This window comes from Cheilinus undulatus, linkage group 24 (genome assembly GCF_018320785.1).
Source record: "Cheilinus undulatus linkage group 24, ASM1832078v1, whole genome shotgun sequence".
NCBI lineage: Eukaryota > Metazoa > Chordata > Actinopteri > Labriformes > Labridae > Cheilinus > Cheilinus undulatus.
This window is the reverse complement of record NC_054888.1, coordinates 1,525,321-1,535,842: the sequence shown is the minus strand read 5'-3', so window position 1 is coordinate 1,535,842 and position 10,522 is coordinate 1,525,321. Positions and strand designations below refer to the sequence as shown.

Genomic DNA, 10,522 nt, shown 5'->3' with positions numbered 1-10,522 from the left:
GAGCACGAGCTGAAGACAAGGAAACCTGAAGAGCTGAGGCCGACATGGCTGAGAAGAAGAGGGCCATCCTCTTCAGCTTCTGGGGGGTCGTAGTTTCAGGCAGACATCATGTTTTCAACAAGCTGGAGGGGTTGCATAACCTGCCGGGGTAAGGGGAGAGTTGTATAAGCTGTGCACTGTTAAATGATCTTTCATGTTGTCAAGGTCATAAAAAACAGTAGATTTTAAAATATGTCTAACTATGTAGACGAGGCAGAGTCTGCTGAGTGTGGATGAAGAAAGCTGCAGAAGGATCAGACTTGGTGACTGTCACTGTCACACACATTGCTCAAGTCTCAGACGTCATTATTGCACAATTAAACCACCAGGAAGCTTAAAAAACACTCTGCTTAGTTCAATATTTAGCTAAAATATCTCTCTCCTCATTTAAGAAACTTTAAATGCAGTTCTCTCACAGTCTTCCTCTGAATTTTGGTTCAAACATGTTTTAAAACTGAAGTTTTTCTGCAACTTTTAATCAAAGTAGCAATTTTTGTAGAATCTGCAATAATTGAATGATGTAATTATTCCAGACAGTTTCTGACTGACTGTTTAGTTTTCTGCATCGTTTCTGCAAACAGTAGAAAACTAACTGGAACTGGTGAAGGCTGGGCTTTCCTCATCCTCTAAATTGCACAAATATGTTGGCAACATTTGGAGAAGCGAGTGAAACTAGAAGGAAGGATTTCGCATTCCTCTTATCTACATGAATGTATCAACAACATCTGTAAAACTGTATGGAGCTGGTGATGAATGACAGTTTCCAGCTCCGCTAAATTGCACAAATATGTTGGCAACATTTGGACCCAACTGGAAAAGTGGAGGAGGATTTCCAACACCTTAAAACTCTGCATCTAATTTGGCAATAATTGGTAAAACTGGGTGGAACTAGATAGGACTGACTGTTTCTTCCTCCCCTAAATTGTGCAAATAAGTTGGCAACATTGAAAAAGTGAGTAAAATGGGGTTTCCTCCTTCTCAACATTGTTCACATACGCAAACATTTAAAAAACTGTGTGGAACTGGCAGTGGACAACTGTTCCCTCCTCCTCTACGTTGCACATATTTATTGGTAACTTTTAAAAAAGAAACTGGAAAAGTTGAATGGGGATTTCCTCCTCCTCTTAATTGCAGAAATAAGTTGGCAACATTTGGAATGATTTGACCAAACTGGAGGTTTTCAATCACTCAAAACTGTGCATATATGTTGGCAATATTTTGTCAAATTGGATGGCACTGGATAGGAATGATGGTTTCATTCTCCCCTAAATTGTGCAAATATGTTGGCAACATTGAAAAGGTGGGTGAAATGGGCTTTCCCCCTTCTTCCAATTGTGCACATACATTGACAATGCTTGAAAAACTGTGGAGAAGTGGTGAGGACCTAGGTTTCCTCCTTTAAATTGCCCAGATATGTTGGCAACATTTGTAAAAGCTGCACAGATACGCCCACACAGGGCTGGTTTGTAAAGCAGGGTTTGTCGTGTTGAATGAAGTAACAGATAAATGTTTGAGCCAACGTTGTCTGTGCTGCAGCTTTAAGATTCCTTTGTCTCTGACTGAATGATTCGAACGATGAGGTTCAGTAAATAAATGATTCCAGAGTAAAGCAGGATTATAAAGGTTTGTTGAGTAACCGTAGCCCTCTCTTAGCTCCGGCTGTCTTTTCTTTACAGAGCTGCTCTGTTTAACATGCTGGACATGCTCAGAGCTGCTCAAGCCTCTGGGATCCTTTCTGTTATCCTGAGCCTGTCAGGGACAAAGACGGCTTCCTGCTGATCTGAGATCTGTTGAATCCAGTCTAAACATTCAGAATAAAACCAGGCTTTAATCTCTCTTTACTGCCACAGGTGATATGTGAATGTAACACATGTATTCTTGTTGTTTCAGAGGTTTTCTCTCCACAGTGGCGTCCCATAAAGACGGCGCCATGAGCCGGGCGGAGAGAGGGGAGCTCGCACTCACTCAGGTGGGAGGCTGAATGATTTACTGTCCTTCTATCTGAGCTCGATGTTCCTGAGTCACTGTAGGGCTGGGCCGTCTGAACATGCGACGATAGGAGGAAGCTCACACTAAGAGCAGCAAAAATGTTGGCAACATTTGGAAAAATGAGAGGAACTGAAAAAGTGGGAGAAGAGTTTTAGCCTCCAATAATTGCACAAATACATCAACAACAATTGGACACATTGGTGGAACTGGTGAAAAACAAGGGTTTCTTCCTCCTTTTATTGCACGAATATGTTGTCAACATTTGGAAAAAGTTGCTGGAACTGGGAAGGAGCTTGCACACATGTTTGCAGCATTTGAAAAAGTGGTTGGAACTGGATAAGTGGGAGGAATGGTTTGCTGCTCCTCTAAATTCTGCACATACATTGGCAACACTAATAGAACTGTGCATAGCTTGTGAGGAGGTAGGGCTCCTCCTCCTCTTAGTTGCATAAGTACGTTGGCAACGCCTGAGAAAAGTGGGTGGAGTTGGAAAAGTGGGGGAAAAGGTCCTTTTTCTCTCTATCTTGTGCACATTAGTGGGCAAAGTTTGGAGAATGAGGTAGAACTGGCAAGGAGCTAGGGGTTTCCTCCTTCTTTAAATTGCACAAATATGTTGGCAACTTTTGAAAACAGTGGATGGAACTGGGAAAATGGGAGGAATGATGTCCTTCTTTTCAGTGAGCATTAACGTTGACGAGATTTGGAAAACTGAGTAGCAGTGGCAAGGAGTGAGGGTTCCCTCCTCCTCTAAATTGCACAAATATGTTGCCAACTGTTACACAAATGAGTGGAAAAGTAATAGGTAGATTTTCACTGCTAAATTGCGTTGCCTCAATGGCAGTATATTTGACAAAGTGAGGGGAATTGGAAAAATGGGATGGGTTGGTGAGGGGTGAGGGGTGAGGGTTCCCTCCTCTAAATTGCAAAAATATGTTGGCAACATTTGGAAAAGTAGTTTCCACTGGTTAGAAGCCATCTTAATCAAAAATGCTTGAAAACTCCTGAACAAACTGCACAGACACATCAGCATTTCCCTCACTCCATGCCAGTTCCACATGCTTTTTCTGAATGTTGCCAACATGTTTGTGCAATTTAGACCGTTCTCTCTCACTCTTGGACTGTTATGTTTCTGGGTGTTTTGATAACACTGATGGATCTGATCATTTAGAAACAGGATAACTAGGAGGGCGGAGCATTTTGACAACTGGAAAACAAAGAAATGTTGCCAATGTTTTTGTACAATTTTGATAGCGTGAAGACATTTGCCAGCCTTTTAGTTTTAGTTTCTCTGTGTTTGTTCATGTAGATGTTGCCGTTGTTGGAGGCCGAGTGCGTGAAGGAGGCACAGGTCCGGGGCGTTGCTCTGCCGTCTGATTGGTCGGTCAAACGCCTGCTGGAGGAGCTCAGAGAGGCGATGATGGACGTCAGAGAGGTCATCCTGAAGACAGCTGGCAGCCTGCGACGCAGCGGTACTCACACATGAAGACTCGACAACACTTCACATGAACAGTTGTGGTGGGCAAACAGCGGCCCCTGGGCCCAGTGAGGCCCCTCAGCATTTTTGGCCGCCTGAGGCTAAAACTGAAGCAATGTTCACCCTGAAGCAGCAGATAACAGCATGGATCCAGTAGATAGTCTGATAAACTCTCAGATGCATGTCTTTTTGTTCCCGCCCTTCAGGGATACTGACAGCTGTCCTGGCCAATCACTGGGTGGATGACGCCTCAGCTGGAGACCATCAGGCCTGCCTTCTGTCCCTGCTGGGCAGCCATTTTGACCTGGTCCTCCAGTCCTGTCGTGTGGGTCACCGGGTCCCTGAACCTGAGGTGTTCAGCGCCGCCCTGCAGCAGCTGGGAGTGACATCACAGCAGGTAGAGGCCACGCCCACACAGTTTATCAAATATATGAGAGAACATCCCAGGAACATGACACCTGACAGGGCAGATGTCAGGGCACGCGTACTTCTACGCCTCGGTATCAAAGATGACGACCAGGCGATCTTTCCATCTCGTTCCAGGCACTGTGGTTGGATGCAGAGGAGGATGGCGTGAAGGCAGCCAAGGCCACAGGGATGGACGCCATCCTGGCGGAGGATCTGGATGATGCTCTGAACAAACTGGCCTCAGCAACTGGAGTTCAGGTGTGCATAAAAACTTATCAGATCTGTACTTGCTTGTTCTGAGGAAGAACGTGGTTTTAATCTGATGAGGGATATTCAAATGCTGCTGTGCTAACGTGGTCAGGATGTCGCTCTTTAGTATAAACATGTTTTTGTTTTACAGGCAGTAGGAGCAGGGAGCCCCCCGCCCTCCTGCAGCCCTGATGAAGTCTCTCATGGATACATCAACATCAGGGTAAAGACCGGTGAATAGTATTATAATGTGTTGAAGAAAAACTCAAAAGTCCAATTTATTTGCTGTGGGTGAGGTGAGGTTTATTAAAGAATGCCTGAGCATCCTGGTGAACTGACTGATGCAGCACAGGGCTGCATCAGTGAGCCAACACAGAGCAAAGTAAAGCAAGGGTTCTTATACGTGGTAACAGGATGTTTAAACAAGATAAAGAACAAAAGGGTAAACAAAGAAACAGTAACATAAAAAGGGGGGGGCATTCTGACCAGCTTGAAGAGGGGTCATCCAAAGGAAAAGGAGGCGACACCTGGGTGTCGTAAGGGCCTGGAGGGCTAGGTGCAAAGATCAAAAGGGGTCACAGTAGAGAGGCCAGCAAAAGAGGCTTGGTGTGGCACTGGCTGTTTGAGGGTCTCAAAAGTTCTTTGATAAGGATCAAGTCAGAGATACCAGTAGGTAGATAGGGCTACTAAACATAAGTCAGATTAATCATTTACCACATTTATAGCACAATTTCTTCATCAATTGGAAGTTAAGACAGCTGAAATGATTTCCTGTCTAGTATTAAAGGCTGGCTGCTGAGAAGCATCCCCACAGCATGATGCTACTGAGAAGCATCCCCACAGCATGATGCTGCTGAGAAGCATCCCCACAGCATGATGCTGCTGAGAAGCATCCCCACAGCATGATGCTGCCACCACCGTGCTCCACAGTGGGGATGGTGTGTTTGTGCTGATGTCAGTGATCAGACCAAAGAACTTTCTTCCACTTGACCATGGAGTCTCCCACATGCCTTTTGGTGAACTCTAGTCCAGATTAAATCTGATTTTTTTTTATCTTCATGGTGTAATGGTAGCCATAAATACTGATTAAACAGTGGCTGCACCTTCTAGACACAGATGTCTTTATACTTTAATCACTGAGAGACATTCACTGCACTCAGGTGATCCCCATTTCACAAATAATGAGACTACTAGCACCTGACCATCAACCTCAAACCACCTTTAAAATTCTGAGATCAAATCAGAATTTTGAGACTAAAGTCAGAATTCCAAGATCAAGGTCAGAATTCTGAGATTAAAACCAGAATTCTGATATCAAAGTCAGAATTCCAACATAAGAGCAAGAATTCTGAGATCAAAGCCAAAATTCTAAGATTAAAGCCAGAATTCCATGATCAAAGTCAGAATTCAAACATCAAAGCCAGAATTCAAGATCAAAGTCAGAATTTTGACATCACTTCCAGAATTCTAAGATCAAAGCCAGAATTCAAAGATCAAAGTCTGAATTCCAAGATTTGACATCAATTCCAGAATTCCAAGATCAAAGCCAGAATTCAAGATCAAAGTCAGAATTTTAAGATCAAAGTCAGAATTCAAGATCAAACAGGAATTCTGAGATCAAAGTCAGAATTCCAAGATTTGACTAATTACTAGAGTACTAGCCCCTGTTGGCTGGACCTCTTTTGAATTAGAGCAGTCACTTTAAAGGGGGCTCTGCATTAACAATAATGTTTTTCAGCCTGGTGTGAGGACTCACTATGTTGAAATGGGCTCGGGCCCCCCGGTTCTGCTGTGTCATGGCTTCCCAGAGAGCTGGTACTCCTGGAGGTATCAGGTAACTTTACACCAACAGCGTTTTATCCTAAACACATGGATTTAATCAGATGGTGGAGGGAATTTTCTACCTGAACATCCTCTGGTGTGTCTGTTAGATCCCAGCCATCGCTGCAGCTGGGTTCAGGGTTTTGGCTCTGGATATGAAGGGGTACGGAGAGTCCACAGCACCACCTGGTGGGTATTTCAGAGTACAACACAGGATAATGAGCCATGATACTAGTCTTTTTTTTGTAATTCTATTACCAAACAGTAACTTCTATCCACTCATTCTGCATGTTCATAACTTCCCCCGACATAAACTTTATTTGTATTGTTCCTCAGACATCGAGGAGTATTCTCAGGAGCAGCTATGCAAGGTAGAAACACACCAAAACACACATTACCGGTCAACAAACACCATTTAATGATTAAATGTGCATTAAATGGTGAGGAGCATGTTGCATTTGTTTGTTTTTAATAATGTTTTTGTTTATTTTGCAGGATTTAATCTTATTTATGGACAAAATGGTAAGTAATAATGCCATTTTTGCAGATCTGCATCATGAAATAATTTGAAGGAGTGTTATAAAAGCATCCAAAAACATTTTCATTATTACTGAGACACTACTCTTTCTATTGCATTTTAAAATAAACCTGCAGATTCATGTTCTCAGCTGCTTTCTTACCTTTTATCCGAAGCTTTTTGAAGGACGTATTAAAGAAAAACCCTCTCTCTGCTCTCTCCCAGTCCATGCCACAGGTCACCCTGGTGGGTCATGACTGGGGTGGCGCCCTGGTCTGGACCATGGCCCAGTATTACCCTGAGAGAGTCCGGTAAGAACCCACAGACACATAGGCCCAGACTCTGACAGTGAAGATGCTTTAGATTAATGTTAAACATGTTTAATTTTTGTTTGTGAAGGGCCGCTGCGTCTCTGAACACTCCTCTGTTTAAAGCCGACCCCAGCAGCCCTCTTGGAGACAAACTGAAGGACATCTCCATTTTTGACTACCAGATCTACTTCCAGACACCTGTAAGTCTGTCTGCAGCGTAATCCCCCACAATCCCCCTGTCCATCTACAGGATTCAGACGTTTGTGTTTCTGTTTGTCAGGGCGTCGCAGAGGCCGAGCTGGAGAAAGACTTGGAGAGGTCGTTCAAGATTTTCTTTTCCAGCAGCTCTGAAGCAGTGAGAGAAACACAAACATGCAGACATAACTGACATGGTCCTGTGGGTTTATCATAAATCAGTGTTGTTGTTTTCTTTCAGGCCAAACGTCCAAAAATCAGCTCTGAAGGAGTCTGCAAACGAGGTGACCATCAACCCCACATCATTCACTGTTCTAGTTTCTTAATCGACCACAGAACCTTAAAGATGTAGGGGAGAGATCGGGGTTACCAATGAAGAAATTAGAGGCAGCTTTTTTTTTTCCAAAATTCATAGAAGAGATTCAGAAAATCAAGAATTGACCTCAGAATTCTGGGATCAAAGTCAAGATTCTGAGATCTGAGTCAGAATTATGAACTCAAAGTCAGGATTCTCAGATCAAAGTCAGAATTATGAGATAAAAGCTAGAATTTTAAGATCAAAGCTTGAATTCTAAGATCAAAGTCAGGATTCTAAGATCAAAGTCAGAATTCTAAGATAAAAGCTAGAATTTTAAGATCAAAGCTAGAATTATAAGATCAAAGTCAGGATTCTAAGATTAAAGCTAGAATTTTAAGATGAAAGCTTGAATTCTAAGATCAAAGTCAGAATTCTAAGATCAAAGTCAGGATTCTAAGATAAAAGCTAGAATTTTAAGATCAAAGCTTGAATTCTAAGATCAAAGTCAAGATTCTAAGATCAAAGTCAGGATTCTAAGATAAAAGTTAGAATTTTAAGATCAAAGCTAGAATTATAAGATCAAAGTCAGGATTCTAAGATTAAAGCTAGAATTTTAAGATCAAAGACTGAATTCTAAGATCAAAGTCAGGATTCTAAGATAAAAGCTAGAATTTTAAAATCAAAGTCAAAATTCCAAGATGAAAGTCAGGATTGTGCTAGAATTCTAGAAAAGCTAGAATTCTAGGATCAGGGTCAAATTCTGAGACCAAAGCTAGAATTCTAGGATCTAAGAGTCAAGATCCTGAGATCAAAGTCAGAATTGTGAGATCAAAGACAGATTTATAACATTAAAGTCAGATTTATGAGATAAAAGTCAGAATTCAAAAAATTCTTAAATCAAAGTTAGAATTTGATTTAAAGCCAGAGTGTGTTTGTTGTGTTGTAGGTGGTCTGTTTGTGGGTCTGCCGGACCAGATTCCCCGTAGCTCCATGCTGACAGAGGCCGACCTGCAGTTCTACGTCAGCCAGTTCAAGGAGCGAGGCTTCAGGTCTGAACATGGTTAAAAAAATAAATATGGCCTCTTAGCTGCCTCTGTGCTCAGTCTGTACATCTGGTGCTCATGAAGGAAGTGTTTGGGGTCACTTAGAAGAGTTCTAACTCTTGCCTCTGAGGTTTTAGAGGTTAAAGTTTATGATTTAGTCACATATAACCAGACATAAAGCCTTAGGCAGGAGCATTTCTGACACGTGAAGGCCCACTTATGCATCCAAGGGAGTGAAAATGTTTCTATAGGCGATGTAGCAGCCGTTCATTATTAGAGGTTCTAGCTTTGTAGATTCAGCCTAATAGGAATTTAAGGAGTGCCATTAAAATGTTTAGAGTTCAAAGCCTCATCTTTGTTTCACAGGAGGCCGTTGAACTGGTATCGTAACACAGAGGCCAATCAGAAGTGGATGTGCTCTCGGCCCGCTATAAAGGTTTGTCCCAGAGCTGAGACTCATGGTCCTCTTTAACAAATCAGACTAAGATATCCTAAAACCAGGAAGCTGTCATGGAAAAGACGTGTGTTTTTGTACTATTCTGGCTAGATTTATGTAATGTTTGTGTTTCAGCCGTCAATGCCGACTCTGATGCTGACGACCGGTAAAGACATCGTTCTTCTGCCATCTTTCAGCCAAGGGATGGAGGAGACGGTGAGTGAGTAAAAGGCAGCAGGTTAATCAGTCACCATGTCCTGATTGTACTGATTGTTATCAGAAATACCTCTGACCTCTCTGTGTTGGCAGTTCCCTAACCTGAGCAGAGGACACATCGAGGAGTGTGGACACTGGACTCAGATGGAGAGGCCGGCTGAAACCAACAGGATCCTGATCAAGTGGCTGAAAGAAGCTCACGAGAAACCGGCTCACTGCTCTCGACTGTGAGAGAAGAATCCAGAATCATCAGTCTAGAATGATTTATATTAACCTAAAGCACTTCTGAATAACATTTTCTACTAAAGTGGAATCTGAAGATTTTCTTTGGTTTTCAGCATCATTTATTTCTGTTGTTTCAGTAAAGTTTTCCTTTTAGAGAAATGAAAGTGAAATAAAAACATTTACCTTGATTATCATCAGAGTTCACAGGTTACAGGTGAAAGAAAAGGACAGTTTATTTAAGTTAAACCAACAACAGAGGGATGAAATCAACATTAAAATACAGAATAAGGGAAGAGTTAAAAGATAAACGACTTATATACAACACTTCACTGACTGTAGCTTCATGGAGACTTTAGGATTCTATGAATAGATTTTTCTGTAAAATATTCGTCTGATTTTAGTCATTTTTGGTTTGAATATTTAAAGAAAAACAGGCAAAACTACAGACAATTAAAATCTGAGAATGACAGAAGGAAATTCTGATAACTGATCGGATTAAAGAGAATATTCACGAAAATACAAGAAATAAAAAACAACTATTTTCACAGAGTAAAGCTAAACCACACCTCTATATCTTTGTTTGAAAGAATGAGGCTTTTATTTTGAAATTCGGCCAAACCCTTTTCTATTGGTGTTAAATTCTATTCCTTAATCAGAATGTGTTTATTTTAAAATAACGGCACTTACATTTTAAAATCAGCTTTTTTTTTACATTTCAGGTTTAAGTCCAAGTGTGTTGATTTTTGTAAAAAATCTCTTTATCCGTCGACTCTTTTCCTGAACTACAGAAGCCAGCGAACACTAAAGACAGACAAATATGAAAGTTAGGGAGGTAAGAGAAAATAAAGAGTCATAAACATGAGAACGCTGAAATTATGGGATGGAAGGCTTTCATTAAGAGATTCATCAAAACTGTAACTCAATGTCTAATAATTTACTGATATTTATGACTTATTTTACTATTATTATGAAATTTTATCTCAAAGTTTCAAGCTTATATTCTCTAATTTTGATTTTTATCTCGTTATTTCAACATTGTGTCTCATAATTTTGTATTTTTGTCTCGATGACTTTTACCTCCTAATTTTGTCTTATCTCATAATTTCCCCTGAACTTTTTATTTCAGTATTTTAAGTTTTTAATCTCATAATTTGACTTTTATCTCATCATTTCTGTTCATTTTTGTTTCATATATTTGATTTTTATCTCATTATTTTAGCTATTAATTTGTGATTAAAACTTTTAACCCCACAATTATGACTTTTTGTCTCATTATTTCGACTTTTCTATTTTTTTCTTTT

General features: G+C 40.9%; 1 protein-coding gene across 1 annotated transcript; it reads left to right on the top strand.

The window, feature by feature from the left end:
• The first annotated feature begins 9 nt into the window (after nt 1-9).
• Nucleotides 10-9,788, top strand: ephx2 (epoxide hydrolase 2, cytoplasmic). Its single transcript, XM_041781796.1, has 18 exons — nt 10-148; nt 1,930-2,008; nt 3,335-3,497; nt 3,709-3,899; nt 4,046-4,168; nt 4,311-4,382; nt 5,898-5,993; nt 6,091-6,169; nt 6,317-6,351; nt 6,476-6,502; nt 6,723-6,808; nt 6,897-7,008; nt 7,089-7,163; nt 7,245-7,287; nt 8,248-8,350; nt 8,711-8,780; nt 8,916-8,996; nt 9,090-9,788. The coding sequence occupies exons 1-18, from the start codon at nt 45-47 to the stop codon at nt 9,225-9,227; spliced, it is 1,677 nt and encodes a 558-aa protein (XP_041637730.1). The 5' UTR covers nt 10-44; the 3' UTR covers nt 9,228-9,788.
• Nucleotides 9,789-10,522: the final 734 nt, after the last annotated feature.

Excerpts from the sequence above, each read along its gene's own strand:
- ephx2 (XM_041781796.1), top strand. The coding sequence starts at position 45 with ATGGCTGAGAAGAAGAGGGCCATCCTCTTCAGCTTCTGGGGGGTCGTA. Across the intron at positions 8,351-8,710 it reads TTCAAGGAGCGAGGCTTCAG|GAGGCCGTTGAACTGGTATC; the intron begins GTCTGAACATGG and ends TTTGTTTCACAG. Across the intron at positions 8,997-9,089 it reads GCCAAGGGATGGAGGAGACG|TTCCCTAACCTGAGCAGAGG; the intron begins GTGAGTGAGTAA and ends CTGTGTTGGCAG.